This window comes from Rana temporaria, chromosome 4 (assembly GCF_905171775.1).
Source record: "Rana temporaria chromosome 4, aRanTem1.1, whole genome shotgun sequence".
Lineage (NCBI taxonomy): Eukaryota > Metazoa > Chordata > Amphibia > Anura > Ranidae > Rana > Rana temporaria.
In genome coordinates, this window is record NC_053492.1 from 381,166,138 (window position 1) to 381,182,458 (window position 16,321).

The 16,321-nt window shown below is 44.3% G+C and overlaps 1 protein-coding gene across 1 annotated transcript in view; it reads right to left on the reverse strand.

Moving 5' to 3' along the window:
* Positions 1 to 518: 518 nt before the first annotated feature.
* DDX27 (DEAD-box helicase 27) overlaps positions 519 to 16,321 on the reverse strand; it is a 33,902-nt gene continuing 18,099 nt past the window's right edge. Inside the window, exons 12-21 of the mRNA XM_040351041.1 lie at positions 16,017 to 16,170; positions 12,016 to 12,097; positions 9,421 to 9,598; positions 9,225 to 9,331; positions 6,836 to 6,932; positions 5,272 to 5,363; positions 5,076 to 5,193; positions 3,441 to 3,537; positions 2,749 to 2,820; positions 519 to 884 (exon numbers count right to left, since the gene is read on the reverse strand). Coding sequence (XP_040206975.1) covers positions 869 to 884; positions 2,749 to 2,820; positions 3,441 to 3,537; positions 5,076 to 5,193; positions 5,272 to 5,363; positions 6,836 to 6,932; positions 9,225 to 9,331; positions 9,421 to 9,598; positions 12,016 to 12,097; positions 16,017 to 16,170 — 1,013 coding nt within the window. The 3' untranslated portion in view covers positions 519 to 868. The remainder of the gene's footprint in view (positions 885 to 2,748; positions 2,821 to 3,440; positions 3,538 to 5,075; positions 5,194 to 5,271; positions 5,364 to 6,835; positions 6,933 to 9,224; positions 9,332 to 9,420; positions 9,599 to 12,015; positions 12,098 to 16,016; positions 16,171 to 16,321) is intronic.

The window sequence follows — 16,321 nt, forward strand, 5'->3', positions numbered from 1 at the left end:
CAGAGGGCCGTGAGCACGCTCTGTTTTTACCAAGAACGCGCTTGGCCTCTGTTCACGCTCTGGCCAAGGGGAGTTCAGAGGTGGGCAGGAAGTCTGCCGACATCATGACTCCGCCCACCAAGCGCCGATAACAGACCCACCCACTGAATCTGCTGTTTTTGGGGGCTTCTAACTGATAAACGGGACACATTTGACAAGTAAGAATACATGCAGGAGGCATGTATCGCCTTATAGATGAGCACTGTGGCAGTAGTTTATAATTGATAAGAGTGGGTTTACATCCACTTTAATTATTTTATTTTTTAATTGGAGCTATAATACAGCCCATTAATTGTAGTGTGCCTATGTATGTAAACAAGCGCCGTGTATTCTTCACTGATTTAAAAAAAAAAAAAAAAAATTAAAATCTGCATTTTTTGGTCATTTATTTACGTCTCGCGTAATAAGGGAAAGGGGGCCATGAATAAGATATTGATGCAACAGACAGAAGATCCCTGCTAATGAAACTCATGCAAGAATTTCAAAAAACATTTTTTAATAAAAATTAGTTCACATTGCAAACAAAAATACAATATGGAGTTCTTTCATCCACTGGTTACGGTGTTTATGTAACCATCTTCTGGCTTATAGGGAACCCATCAAGAAAATGGACATTGTAAATCGGCCGCTTGTTCTTTTTTTTTTTTTAAACAGTTCTGGGGCTGTCCTGTTTTCATTACTTAATTGCTGACCAGAACCAGTACATACATCACTTGTACTGGAATACTCCGATGTGTTGGATAGTGCTCGACCTCCAGATACATGACATATTTAGTCCAGATAAAAGTCTTTTTGTAGAATGTCTTGCAGAAATCAGAACATGGCGACATCACTTCCTGCGATACCTGAGACAAAGAAATACATTTTATTAAGGGGGGGGGGGAACCCCCCAGAACTACAACGTTTTTGCCCTGTCACTTGTCATCAATGTCTGTTAATTAAGCCAAGAAAAGTGCAGAGCTGTGCCAACCACAGAGGCAAGCTTTGTGCACTAGATGCACCTCACATAAGCAGATGTTTTGCCCTGCACAGCACACACTCTTGACATAGCCTTGTGTTATGTTGCATACTGCCATCAGACCTTGGTGGCAAAGCAGCAGCTTGGTCAAGCAAAGAACCCAATGAATCCGGACGTGTCAGATGATTCCGATTCTTCCAACATCTAATGCAACTGTTACAAAAAAGGAGTCTTACCTATAACAGCCTTGCTATTAACCATTTCCTGATTGGCGGTCAGATTCCCAAGTGTAACACTTTCAGTTTACCCGACTAATGTTCATAACTATATAAAATGTTTGTACAGCATGAAGTTTTGACACACTGGGCTTATTATAGGCTGACAAAATGTCCAAATATATATATTACTGTAATCGGTTTAAACTGGATGGACTGGTTTCCATTTTGAACCCAACTATGCAATTCTAATTTGACAATTACAAGATTGGACAGATAAACACTTCCATCAGGCTGCACTGGCATCTGCAGGATGAAAGCTCATTTTGTCAAGGAACCCTCCAGCTTACATGTGATCACTAGGTCCTACGGTAGCTAACAATAGTGATCACATGATTGGGGGCCATTTTGATTGGTTCCCAAGCATCTGGGAGGACCAGGGCTGTCAGTGACAGCTGGGATCGAGCGCCAGTCTCAAAGTGTCATCTGACAGCTTTCAAAATGAAAGGATGACTGACGGATCCAGCACCAGTTATATAAAGGTCGTGGGCGAATCAAGTTAAAACACTGTCTACCAACAGCTGGCACTGCAAGAGGTCCAAGTTGGATTACAGAAATGTACTTTAAGCTTTGAAGAGACACAAAATACGATACATTGTCAGAGCTTTTTTCGAGTCACCTAGTGACGCGGTTAGTGGATACCAAATTTCATTTCCATAACAGGTTTACTTTAAAACTGCCTCTAAGCAGAGACACAATGGGCACACTGTACAGACTTGAAAAATAAGTAATCAATTGTTATCTGTTGATCCCAATTAGGGGGGGTGCATCAGTCACTGTACATGGCCATAAAGGGAATATAAAAACTGCAAACATCTGAATACAGTCAGACATTAACAGGCACTGAAGTGATGAAGCTTGTAAACCACACTCCAGACAATATATGGGCATCAGTAGAGGGTGTAGCTCTGGCATCATTCTCATACACATTTTTTTTATTTATGTTTTTCCTATAAAAATAACAAAAGACTTTACAAACATGTTATACTTACCTTTGTGCAGTTGGTTTTGGTCCCTGGCTGGAGCTCCTGCCCCCCAGCAAGCAGCTTGCTATAAGACACCCGGACCGAGCTGCAGCTCTGTGTGTCCATTCAGACACTGAGCTATGACTAAGCCCTGTCCCTCTCTTCTGATTGGCAGCAGTGGAAGCTGTGTCTCAGCCAATCGGAAGGGAGAGTCCTGAACGGACGAGGCACTTGGACATTGCTGGATAGAGAGGGGGCTCGGGTAAGTATTAGAGGGGCTGCTGCACACAGAAGGCTTTTTATCTTAATACATAGAATGCATGAAGATAAAAAAAAAAAAATAATTCTGAATTTACAATCACTTTAATGACCCTTGCATGGGGTTCATTAATATCAAAAGACTGCTGTTACCTTCTGGAAGGCAAAAACAGCACCACATGGGTGGAACATAAAACTTTTCCCATAAAGAACAAAAATACGAAAGATTACAATCTTATATTTTCCAACATACCGTGACTTGGATTTAAAATTTCCTTTCTTGCGCTGCTGTATTCCCAGACGTTTTCGGTCTTCAAAAGATGGACTGCAAGAAGAAGAGGATTTCAAACCACACTATTTACACAAACCAAGTTAGATCTATAAAAGAACACAAACTGGAAGATTTCCACTTTACAATTACAGAAAACATGAAAGATTCTAAATGCGACTTGTAGTGTGAAAGCGTTCTGGCCACAAACAGTACAATGCCTTTAAATGACCATCTGAAGTGCCTGCATGGTTATCTTAGCTGAGGGTTAAAGTGCAAGGCAATTCACAAACCCTCAAATGTTCCCAGCATTATTTTATTGCTGGGTAGTACAGCAGTCCTGTGCATAACCTACGGTAAGGTCCAAAAAAAAAAAATGCATACTGTAGTGCTTTAATGGGAATGCTGGCCATTAAGGAGGGACAGTTCTTATTCAATGCCATTTTACCATTTTACCATTTTACATTATGCAGTGTCCAACAATATATATATATATATTTTTAATCTGGTTGAAACTGCGTTGGTTTGGATGCGTTTCATTACTGCAGTTCCTACCATCAACCTCTGCCAAAGGGTGATCAATTGTGCCTATATGAATAATAAACTCTGACCGCTGCACGTGACTTCATGAACCACCAATTCCTCATCACAGGATGGATGGATGGGAAGGGACTTACCCCGCTCTGTATTTTTTCAGGGCTTTGCGGCTTGTGTTCGTTAGTTCCTCGTCAAACACTGTGCTTTTCTTCTGTTTCTTTGGCTTTGATGGTTTGGCTGAAAAACAAAAAGTAGAGGGCTCTGCCATGATTTGAAATTTGCATTACAGGGCGACAGGAGATTTCTCTTCTCCGAGTTCTATAGACACAACAGGAAGTAGAGGAAATCTCTTCACAGTAATGAAAATCCCCTCTTAGTGGTCACCAAGATGAATTCTATTCCAATTTGGATTTCCCATCACTTTCACTCGAGAGGTGAATCTCCCCATCACTATAGTGGAGAGACAGATGCAATAAAAACATGACAGGGGTTCTAAACCTTCCCAACGATTCAAAATGGGAAAGTGATGGCTTCAAATTCATTCGGTGTGTATCCTTTTAACTCCAGAACTTATGACATACTGTTTTAAAGCACACCTGCGAGGGGAGAATTATTATATTGCATTCTGCATAGGGCAGTAATGGCAAACCTTGGCACACCAGATGTTTTGGAAATACATTTCCCATGATGCTCAACATCGCTTCCGCCCTGCTATGGAGATGGGTGGGGGCCATCTTGCCCTCACTCGTATCCCAGGCAAGCAGCGCAAAGGACCCGATTGCCTCCGCCGCTGCCGACAGCTCCGGTGAGCGGCGGAGGACGCTTACCTGATCTCGCAAATCCGCTGTGGAAATCACTGTTAACGTTTACAGGACAGGCACGTTAAAGATGGATCTCGGTTGTGGCAGTAGTTGCTGCCGTTACCGAGATATATAGTGATGTGTGACGTATATGTACGCGAGCCGGTCATTAAGTGGTTAAACCCAGAAGTTTTTGAAATCGTATTAAAGTGTTACTAAACCCCCCCATCCCCCTTTTTTTTTCATAAAAAAACATCATACTTGCCTCCACTGTGCAGTTGGTTTTGCATAGAGTGGCCCCAATTCTCCTATGGGGTCCCTCAGCTGCACTGGTGGCTCGTCCTCTTCTCGAGTGCCCCGGCAGAGAAGCACTCTCCTTCAGGACACCCGTGCGGGCGCGCACCCATGTTCTGCTATTGCGTCTATTGACACAGACAGCAGGACTTGGCCCCACCCACCACATCATTGGATTTGATTGACAGCAGTGGGAGCCAGTGGCTGCGCTGCTATCTATCCAATCAGGACACGAGACAGCAGCCATAGCTGGAGTGCTCGTTCCCGGGTTGAGAAAGACGGGGTCTGCAGCAAGAGAAGGTTTTTCACCATAATGCATTAAGGTGAAAAACCACGAGGATTTACAACCCTCAAAACATTTTTTTTTTTGATTTAACAATTGCACGTTTAGCACGAGGGGCTTTTATAGAACTGGTTGACATAAGATCTGATCCGTCCACCAACCACTTTTTCAAAGTCAATGAACACCAACTACACAGGCAGGGATGTACACTATGAACAAGAAGCCAGCAGAGAGATGACAAAGAATGGGGAAGCAGGAAAAATATTGAAGCATGAGAGGCAGCCAACTAGCATTTTCAAAGGCAATGACAGCTGGTTCGGTTTTCCCGTTTGTCACGAAAAACATCTTTCAGTTAAAATAGGTAACTATTTCCTACCATTACCACTACTTGCGCTTACCTGCGGCTTCATCTTCCACTGGCATTGCCCGCGCTCTCTTGGGCTTGCGGTCTCTCTTGGCCACACGCTCCGCATACATCTGAGCCTTCAAGACTTCAAACTGAGAGCGTTCTTCAGCCTGTAAAGAGAGACTACAGGTCACAGAAAAGCAAAGATGGAATTCAGGAAACTGAACCGTGCTTTTGTTCTGTCTTACCGTCATGTCTTTCTTTTTAACATCTGCTATGAATTTCTTCCTCTTTTTTTTTCCTCGCAGTGCCAAATCAAATTCCTGAAGAGCATGGGATACTGGCAAATTGAAAAAGAAAAATAAATAAGCACTTCAGCTTGAAAACAACACACTGCATAAAAAAAAAAAAGCCTTTTGCAAATGCCAAGCCTGGGTTTCATGTGTTTTGCATTGAGATGAGGCTTTTGTCTAGCCACTCTGGAATAAAGCCCCAAATAGTGGAGGGTTGCAGGAAGGTTGTTCTTCTGGAACTCACCCCCCCCCATCTCCACACAGGCTCTCTGGAGCTCAGAGTGACTATCAGGTTCTAGGTCACCGCTCTTACCAAGACCCTTCTCCCCCAATTGCTCAGTTTGGCCACACTTTTCATTTGAGAATTATGATTATGGAGGCCACTGTGCTCTTAAGAACCTTCAGTGCATACCAAAACCATAGAACATGAGGTCAAACCTAAACAGTTTTAAAAATTGTATGCAATCAGGCAGGCCCTCATACTACATAGTTGAAGGTAAATCTAAAAGGAAATTGAAGAAAATTGTATAATGTATGGCCAGCTTAGAGCTTTTATAGAGAGGTGTGCACCTTTCCAAATCATGTTCAATCAATTCAATTTACCACAGGTGGACTCCAATCCAGGTGTAGAAACATCTCACAAACGATCATTAGAATGGGACGCACCTGAGCTAAATTTCAAGTGTTGCAAATGGTAAAGGGGGTTGCCAATATGAAGGGATTCTGATCTAATGGGGGATGAGAATATAAATGACTGGTCAGCAACCCCCATTAGCTCACAGTCCCTGTACATCAGCTCCTCTACCCATAATTTGTCTTACCAGTGGGACTCAGAAGCAGCTGCAAGCCAATAAGTGTCTGAAGCTGGGAGCCAGAGTTGAAGGGTGGAGCTGGAAGGTAAAGCAGCGGCAGCTCCGGGCTATTGTTCTCCCATCTAGTGTGTGCAGTGTGTTATTAGTTGCTAGCACACCCGGCAGTCCCACAACCAATGACTGGAATGCAAAGGAGATCGCTGAGGCAGGCGGAGAAGGCACCTGGCAGAGGAGAAGGCAGAGACCACAGGCAGGCGCAGCTGACAGGAGCGGAGCCCAGTGCTGAAAGTTGGTACAGGCGTTCTGGGGCCCCCCCTCCACATTGGCGAAGTTCGGGGCTCAGCCGCAAGTGCAAACGTTGCAACCCTGGTAGTTCAGCCACTGGTTGGAGCTGGATCTGCTACCCGGCCCTGCATGTTCGGGGAGTCAGGCAGTGGGAGTTGCTTGTGCTTGGTGCCAGCGGTGGATGGGATGGCGGGAGCCCAGGGATGCAACTTTTGCTCACCATGGTGACCTGGCACCTGAGATTTGGCGAGCCTTGGCTTAGCAGCAGTAGAGAAACACAAGGTCACCCAACTAGCTACAACTGCAAATATAAACAGGTTGCTTTACTGAAATGTTTCTACACCCCAGGCAAGTCTCAACATGCTACAATTTTATTTATTCTTTTGTTATAACCCCCACTGCAGGCCCATTTCTCCACTTACACTTTTCTTTCTTCCTCTCTTCCCTGGTCTGGAACCAGCTTCTCTCAAGACCCTCAGGTTGATTTCCTTCTTGTAGTCTATCTTGTGCTGACTTGATCTGAAAACCACACAAAAATGCACATTTGCAACTTCAAAAGAAACCAAAGCAATACCAAGCATAGAAAGGTGGCTATGCATGTAACAGTTTTGTTTGTGTGTGTGTGTAACACAAACACATGCCAATTGTGTGTAAATTGCCTCACACTTTACAGTGGTACTTTTTAATGCGCCAGTGTGGCTTAAAGGGGTTGTAAAGGTAAAACATGTTTTCCCTAAATAGCTTCCTTTACCTTAGTGCAGTCCTCCTTCACTTACCTCATCCTTCCATTTTGCTTTTAAATGTCCTTATTTCTTCTGAGAAATCCTCACTTCCTGTTCTTCTGCCTGCAACTCCACACAGTAATGCAAGGCTTTCTCCCTGGTGTGAAGTGTCAAGCTCGCCCCCTCCCTTGGACTACAGGAGAGTCAGGATGCCCACTAACACACAGCTCCTTTCTCTATCTGCAAGGTAGAGAGCGTCCTGACTCGCCCCCTCAAGGGAGGGGGCGAGCACTACACTCCACACCAGGGAGAAAACCTTGCATTACTGTGTGGAGTTACAGACAGAAGAACAGGAAGTGAGGATTTCTCAGAAGAAATAAGGACATTTAAAAGCAAAATCGAAGGATGAGGTAAGTGAAGGAGGACTGCACTAAGGAAAAGGAAGCTATTTAGGAAAAATGTTTTACCTTTACAACCCCTTTAATCTGTACTTGCCAGTGTAATTAGAGCTTTTGTTCCAAATGGTATGTTTTGCTCAGGATATGTAATCACACACTTTTAGTGTTTGTAAACCTTCATTTATTTATTATAAAAATAACAAACATGTTATACTTACCTGCTCAGTGCAATGATTTTGCACCGAGCAGCCCCGATCCTCTACTTCTGTTGTCCCCCACCAGCACTCTTCATTGGGTGTCCCCATGCAAAGCCGCTTGGGGCACCCATGCAGGCTCGCTCCCGAGTCTCGCAGCTCTGTCCATTAACACAGACAGCAGGACTCAGCCCTGCGCCACTGGATTTGATTTACAGCAGCGGGAGCCAATAGCTCCTGCTGCTATCAATCTGTCCAACGAGGAGGCGCGCGGGCTAATTGCTGGATCATATCGGCTCAGGTAAGAAGGGGGGGGGGGTCGCTACAGCACAGGTTGTCCACCTTAATGCATAGAATGCATTAGGGTGAAAAAATTAAAGCAAAGTCAACCAATCGATTTAACAGTTTTAGAAAAAAACAGCCCCATGCCCGACATGTAGTGGTCACATTGGTTGTGCTGTCAACCAAACTGTCAAACTGATCATATGTGCAGCATCATGGTAGTTGAACATTAAAGTCGATGTAAACCCGATTCATGAAATTTAAGCTGGGCAAATATCTGCAGTGTTTTGTTATCTCTTTTCAATGAGCTAAGTCTTATAGCTCTCTTCTGAACAGTGCCTCTGTTATCAGAACTCCCGATATATTTTTTTACTTTTTAGACAAAAACAGCCTGAACCTTTTGTCAAAGGAGGTTGCTAAAATAGATTAGCAGAGAGCAGCTCCTAATACAAATGAGCTCTGAGAGTCTGAGAGTCTCTGCCTATGATGCGGGGGTGTGTGCCTTTCCTCCAATCAGCAATGTTAACCATCTTGGCTGTATGCCCAGACATCACACTCTGTGTTAACCAGGAAGAGAAAATCTCCTAACACGATCTCAACTTTCTAAACAATATAAAATGTGAAGACGGCTGATATACATATAAAACCTATGTAGGGAGATTTGGTTAATCTGTGTATCATCTGAGGCTGTTCACTGGGTGTATGGAGGGTTTACATACACTTTAAGCAGAGGCTAATATGGCAGCTTCCATGGCTGAAAAATAGGGTTTACTTCCATTTTAAGGCTTTAGGACCACTTTAAAACAAATAAAAAATAAAATGTAGTATACTGCATGTTTCCAGTCCAGTGGTGGCTGCATTTGTTTTTTGCCAGGCGTTGTTACCTGGTGATCCTGCTATTAAGACACTTCCTGTCCTAGGTTAACAACACTCACCATACTGTACCTATGGAAAAGCAACACTGTCAGCCTAGGACAAAAATAGTTTTACAACTACAGAACATCTCCCTACCACGCTGTGGAGAACCCTAAAAAGACTACTGGACACTTCCCCCCAATTCTCCACAACATAAGAGGGAGATATGCTTAGTTCACAGAGCTGGGAACAACAACAACTAATAACAGTGCAGCAAGCATAGATCACAGATCAGATTTTGCCACAATCAGGAGGAAAAAACAAAACACACGGAGATCAGTACAAATAAGTTCCTCCCACCTGAGCCTCAGATCTATGCATCTCTTTCTCTTCTTTTTCTAGCTGTAACACTGCGTAAATCTCCTTTTCCATGTTCTTGATCTTGTCCCGAAACTTAGAGATCACATCTGATGGGAAACACTCATAAGGTTACATAAATTACAAGAGACTGTCATTCAGCTGTAATGTCACTAAGCCTCTCATCGGCCAGTCTCACCTTGAGGAAGGACTCTAGCCTTCACAGGGGCCTGCGCTTTCTTAACAATGTCCTTCATTATTTTCCTTTCTTCTTCTCCAACCAGAGAAACAGATCGCCCAGCCTTGCCAGCACGGGCTGTACGGCCAACCCTGTGAACGTAGTGCTTCGTTGTGGCCGGCATTGTTAGATTAATTACCTGAAGGAGTAACAGATGTTGTATGAGAAATTGTATGAAAATTTCTATTAAGCAGACGTACTGGAGAATAAAACGATTGTTGCAATTTTACAATATTTGCTTAACAGTTTATCAAAACACAGAATTTTCAGGAACACACACTTTTATGAATTTCAGCGCATGCAAAACAATACATTTTTTGTAAAATATAAAAAGTTGATATATTATGACATGTACACGGCTGGGCACAAGCATGTTGCCCTTTAAGTGTCCAGCCGTGGGTCGTGACCGCGGGACCCGATCGCCGACGGTGTCCCGCGATCGGGTCACAGGAACGGAAGAACAGGGAGAGGCGAGTGTAAAGACACCTTTCATGTACTTCTCTGTGGCAGTGTCACTAATCGTCTGTTCCCTGATATAGGGAACGATGGTCAGTGACGTCACAGGTCAAGCCACGCCCCCCTACAGTAAGAATCACTCCCTTAGGGCACACTTAACCCTTTAGCGCCCCCTAGTGGTTAACCCCTTCACTGCCAGTGTCATGTTCACAGTAATCGGTGCATTTTTATAGCACTTTTTCGCTGTGAAAATGACAATGGTCCCAAAAATGTGTCAAAAGTGTCCGCCATAATATCGCAGTCATGGGGGGAAGAAAAAAAAAAAAAAAAAAAAAAAAAAATCGCCGCCATTACTAGTAAAAATGCCATTAAACTATCCCCTATTTTGTAAACGCTATAACTTTTGTGCAAACCAAACGCTTTTGCGATTTTTTTATTACCAAAACAAAGAAGAAAACGTATCGGACTAAACTGAGGAAAAAAATGTTTTTTATATATATTTTTGGGATATTTATTATAGCAAAAAGTAAAAAATATTGAATTTTTTTCAAAATTGTCGCTCTTTTGTTTATAGTGCAAAAAATAAAAACCGCAGAGGTGATCAAATACCACCAAAAAAAAAAAAAAAAGCTCTATTTGTGGGAAAAAAAAGGACGCCAATTTTGTTTGGGAGCCACGTCGCACAACCGTACAATCGTCACTTAAAGCAACAGCAGTGCTGAATCGCAAAAAGGGGCCAGGTCCTTTACCTGCATAATGGTCCGGTCTTAAGTGGTTAAAATTGCATATGCCTGTGGTACTAGGGTACCTAAAAATCTTCATTAGAGATGCTTTAAAAAGCCTTCAAAGGTTACCAGCTTAGGAGTTACATAGGAGGTCTGGCGCTAGAATTATTGTTCTCACTCTGTTTGTGATGATATCGCACATGTGTGGTGCAATCGCTGTTTACATATGCATGCAGGACCTAAATGCGTGTGGGGGCAATTCACAATTTTTATTTTCTCCCCAATTAACTTTATTGCTGACACAAGGGATGAACAACATCACTTGTGATAGCATGGGCTGTGACAGGTCCTCTTCACGGAGAGATCTGGGTTCCATAAGACCTCATATCTCCTCTGGCTACAAAAGCATCTGATCAAAATTGAGATTGATCAGAAGTTTTACATGCCAGTAATGGTTTCCGACATAACTGGGGGGGGGGGGGGGGGTAACAGAAGTTCCTCTCACTCTTTGTACAGAATCAGATACTACCAGTTGCATTGATACTGGGCTCCTCACTGAGATGGGAGAGCCCTGTAAAGGTAGCGGTAGGGTCGGGTGCAGTGTTGCCAACCATCAGTATTTTTACTGACAGCCAGTAAAAAACAGGCACTTTTCTCCTGCCAGTAAATGCCAGTGACAGGAAAAGGTTGCCAGTAAAAAATATGGCCGATGATCGGATTTGGTCGTGACCATCCGAGTGCCTGCTACAGTGTGTTCAGGTGGTGCAGAGGCGATGCTTGAGCATATCGTGTGATGTCATGGTGCAAGGGAGCCAAGCGGAGCCTCGTATGCGGGTCTGTGGAATGGAAGCAAGGCAAGCCGGGAGCGGGACTGTCAGTGATGTTTGGAATGGAGTGGACTGAAGGGACCACCTGGCTTGGAGAGACCGTCACTGTGACTCAGGAGTAGGACATGTTGTGTCAGTGAGGTGTCAACATAAACAAGTCCTGTCTGAGCCATTTACTTACTATCACCGATATAAAATAAGAAATCGTTTTTTTTTTGCCTCAATATCTACCTTAAATCACATTGCTAGTTGCATATTGTACTTGTTTGTAGCCTAAATACTGAAATTTGCACTTGAAACTGCAATTTTATAACTTTTGGAAATGCCAGTAAAAACTTGGCTGTGCCAGTAAATTCTGGATGTTGTGTCAGTAAATTTCAATCTGGTAGGTTGGCAGCACTGGTCAGGTGACCCCCTTCTGCCGCCTGCAAAAGTGATCTGGTGGGCTGTACAACTGCTTGGATCACTTTTACTTTGTAGAAAATAGTTTGCCCTCGATCATCAACCATCCTGATAATATCATACAAGTGCTCTTCATTTAAGCTCACCGTTTTAACTCCTTGAATATCCAACCCTCGAGCTGCAACATCTGTAGCTACCAGAATATCGATCGTCTCATCTTTAAATCGTCTGCAAAATAGGAGCAAACCAGATCAGCAGAAGTTCCATTTCTGGGTGGAAATACACTTTAAATGAGGCCAATCATATCAATCAATATACATATAATAGTAATATTATTTTCTTCAATATATATTTGGGATGGAGGCTTTCATCGACCAAGCCCAATCACCCCCCACCCTTTCCTTACTTTTTTTTTACATTTATTCAGTTACTTTCTGGTTTCCAGGCCTAGACAAATTATGTCATATCCCAGGAGTCTTCAGGAGGGACTGTCTCAGCTATGCACACCCTCTTGCCTGAGCTAAAGGCAGGTGGATTTCAGAAGTAAATGCTACATTAATCATCTGCCCTTACTCAAGATGGCAGCTCCCAGAAATGCTAGGGGAGTGTTTTTCAAAGTGGTTTCTCAGCATAATAAAGCATGGAGACTAGGGTTGTCCCGATACCACTTTTTTAAGACCGAGTACAAGTACCGATACTTTTTCAAGTACTCGCCGATACCGAATACCAATATTTTTTTTTAATCTCATGTGACAGCATCACATGTGTCAGTATGTTTTTATCTTTAACAATTTGTTTTTAATTTTTTTTTTTTATTTATAATTTTATTTATAATGCTTTCTTTTTTTTTTTTTTAAGAGGGGGGGGGGGGGGTGGACCGTGTCAGTGTGTTTTTTTTATTTTCTACAATAATTTTTTTTATTCTTTTGTTTTTTTTCCTTGTATTTTTATTTATTTTTTCAGCCCTGTTGGGGGGGGCTTTGGTGAGATATCAGGGGTCTTAACAGACCCCTGACATCTTCCCTTTGAGACAGGGAAAGGGACTAGGGACACATGTTCCCCTGTCCCTTTCTCAGCAGCATCAGCTGCGCTGAAAATGAAAGGAGAGAAGACAGCGTCTTCTCTTCATTCATAAATTGAAACATTTGTAAACATAGGTTACAATGTTTTAGTTATGTGAATAGACATAGTCAGTGATTACTGACTGTCAATTCGGAGCAGTAAGGAGCCGGATTTACCGGCTCCTACCCCACTCTCCATCCTGACATTTCCAGGGGGTGGAGGAGGAGCACGGAAGGGGAGAGAAACACAGCGGGATACACAGGATACACGGGATACACAGCGGCATACATGGAGGGAGGGAGACAGACTGCAGCAAAACGAAGGGGGGCTGGAGGTTGACACGGGACAGTCAGCGGTGATCGTGTGTGGGGGAGTTACAAGCACCGATCACCGCTGATTTTAAAGCAGCTGAAAGCCGTGCGGGAGGAGGGGTGTAGAGAGAAGCGGAGAAATTAATTTTAAATCTATACAGCGGTGATTGGTGCTTGTAACTTCCCCACGCACTGATCACCGCCGACATACAAGTATCGGGTGAAGCATCGGGAGCATTTGCCCGAGTACAAGTCGGGCAAATGCTTGGTATCGGTCCCGATACTAGTATCGGTATCGGGACAACCCTAATGGAGACAAAAATAATTAAATTGTGTTTTTGGTTTGTGGTACTGGGATGCAGTGTAGTTCCGCTTTAAAGAAGAATCTCGTGCCCTTTGTCGCCCCTGCTTTTCGCCCTGACCCTAGAACCTTTCCTGAGCCATGTACGGCTAAATCCGGCCATCACGGGGATAGAGGTCAGGAGGACACAACATAAAGTCTCCGCGTATGCAGATGACATGATGTTTTTGTTAACGCAGCCCGAGACATCCCTCCCTAGTTTAATGGGGGAATTTGAGAGGTATTGGGAACTGTCCAATCTAAAAATAAATTTTAATATGTCAGTGGCGATGGGATTGGGCATGGCACCACAGCATCTCTCCCAGATACAAGCTGGGTACCACCTGAAGTGGACTGCGACAGCCCTATCATACCTGGGCACGAGTATAACCCTGAAATTCTCCCAACCCTTCAAGAGCAATTTCCCTCCCTTACTTAAATCAGTCATGAAGCTTGCTGACCCAGTGGACCTCCGGCCTTCACTGGTGGTTTGGCCGTTGTAGTATTCTTAAAATGACGATCCTGCCAAAATTCTTATACCTCCTACAAGCACTTCCAATACACATTCCAACAGGCTATTTCAGACAAATTTACTCCATGTTCAATGTTTTTCTTTGGGCGGGGAAACACCCCAGGAGTCGTAAAACAATACTCTCACTACCTAAAACATATGGGGGCATTGTGCTGCCCGACGTACAGGCTTATTACCACCCAACACATTTGAGCAGACTGGTTGACTGGTGCCACCACGGGGAGACTAAACTTTGGACGCAGATAGAACAAGCGCAGAGTGACATCCCGTTGCTGCGAGCACCTTGGTGCCACACAGTCGTGACACATAGGGGGTCAAAAGCCACCCGCTAATAGGTAATACCATTAATATATGTGCACGGATGCTGACGTAGGCGAATTTATGCTCATACAGCTCACCACTACGCCCAGTGCTGGGTAACCCACAATTCAAACCAGGGGTCCACGATAAAAAATTCTGCGAACTGAGTGATTCAGGCCTGTATCAAGCCTCCCACTATAGCGACGCAGGGCGATGGAAGACTTTGGCAGAGCTTATGGATCCAGGCGGCGAGTACCGCCTGGATTTCCTAAGAGCTGGGCAGTTACGCCACTTTCTTGAAACCATGCCGTCTCCCACTGTTGCAAACCAAACCCTCACACCTTTAGAGGAGCTGTGCTCCGACGAGGGCATGTTACCGCACGCTATAGCTCTTACACAGGGACTGCTATCCACACCTGGGGAAAGATTTCAGAACCCAAGTCTTGCAAGATGAGAGCAGGATCTGAACTGCACGTTCTCCGCCACAAAGGCACAAAACATACTCATGTTCACGCATAAGTCATCTATATGCACAAGGATACAGGAGACCAACTACAAGATCCTCACAGGGTGGTACAGGACCCTGGCTGTCCTTGGGAAGCTCTTTCCGGCGACTTTGGACCGGTGTTGGCGGTGCTAGACGGAGAGGGGCACGTTGCTCCATATTTTTTGGTCCTGCACCCGCATCCAACGGTACTGGTCGGAAGTCGGTCGGATTATATCGAAATTCACGTACTGCGCCATGCCTGACGACCCTGCATATTTTCTTCTGCACGCGCATGATACCCCTGTGCGTGTGCACAGGAAGTCAGTGGTTCGTCACCTGCTAGACACGGCAAAAGCATGTATCCCCCTTCGCTGGAAATCACCGGACCCACTGTCCATAGCCATGTGGCTGCGAAAGGTGGATGAAATTAAAAAAATGGAAGACCTTATCCTTACGAGTCAGAATAGACAAGAGCTGTTTACTACAACCTGGCGACTCTGGAATGTATTTATATATTCAGGAGGAGGGCCAAACCTTGTGGGGTGGAGACACCTCAGATTGAGCCGTTGGAATGTTGGGTGAATCCCTAAATATGGGAAAAACCTCTGGCTATGGTGATCCATATTCGTGAAAAGCCCCCCCCCCCCCTCCTTTTTTGTTGTCTACCCCCCTCTCCTCTAATCCCGTTCAATATCCCTCTCTGGACTATATTCTCTATATTTCTCTGGGCTTGGTCCCCACTCCAAACCTTCCTTCTCTTCTTTTCACTCTCATGTTACTTGGAAAAAAGGGGGGGGGGGGGCAGGGCCCGCAGCTTGAAAGATGTGTAGGGGATGACTGGCGGAAAAGGGGCTCTGCACTGGGCATATACCAAGATGATGATTTTGGCCGTCACGGCTTGGTCCCGCTGCGGGTGGGCCTGGCTCGCGGGCCCGAGGGGGGGGGGGGGGTGAGTACTCCCTGTGGTTGTGTTGCCTCGAGAATAATAGACTCATTTGTACTATGCACTGTCTTTACCTGTATGTGTACTTTTGTAACTGGCTGTGTTGTTGTGGTGTTCCATGTGGACCCGTTCCCTTGTTGTATAAGTAAAAAAAAAAAAAGAATCTCGTTACCTGAGGGCCTCCAGACGCTGCGTCTGTGAAAGATTTCCGTGAAGCTCACCAACTCGAAGACCCATCAGACCCAATAGGATGTGCATTCGGTGTGCTTGTTTCTTGGTTTGTGTAAAAAGCATAACGTGATCCTTGAAGGTGCGGGTCAGGAGAGCTAAAAGAAAGGTCATGGTAGGTTAGAATACCTCGATTTTGTAGATGCAAAGTAATGATTTGTATGGCTCTCTGACATGGCAGCTATCACTTTTTTTCTATTCATTTAAAAAACAAAGGGTGTGGAATATATTGAAAATGGTAGTGGAGAT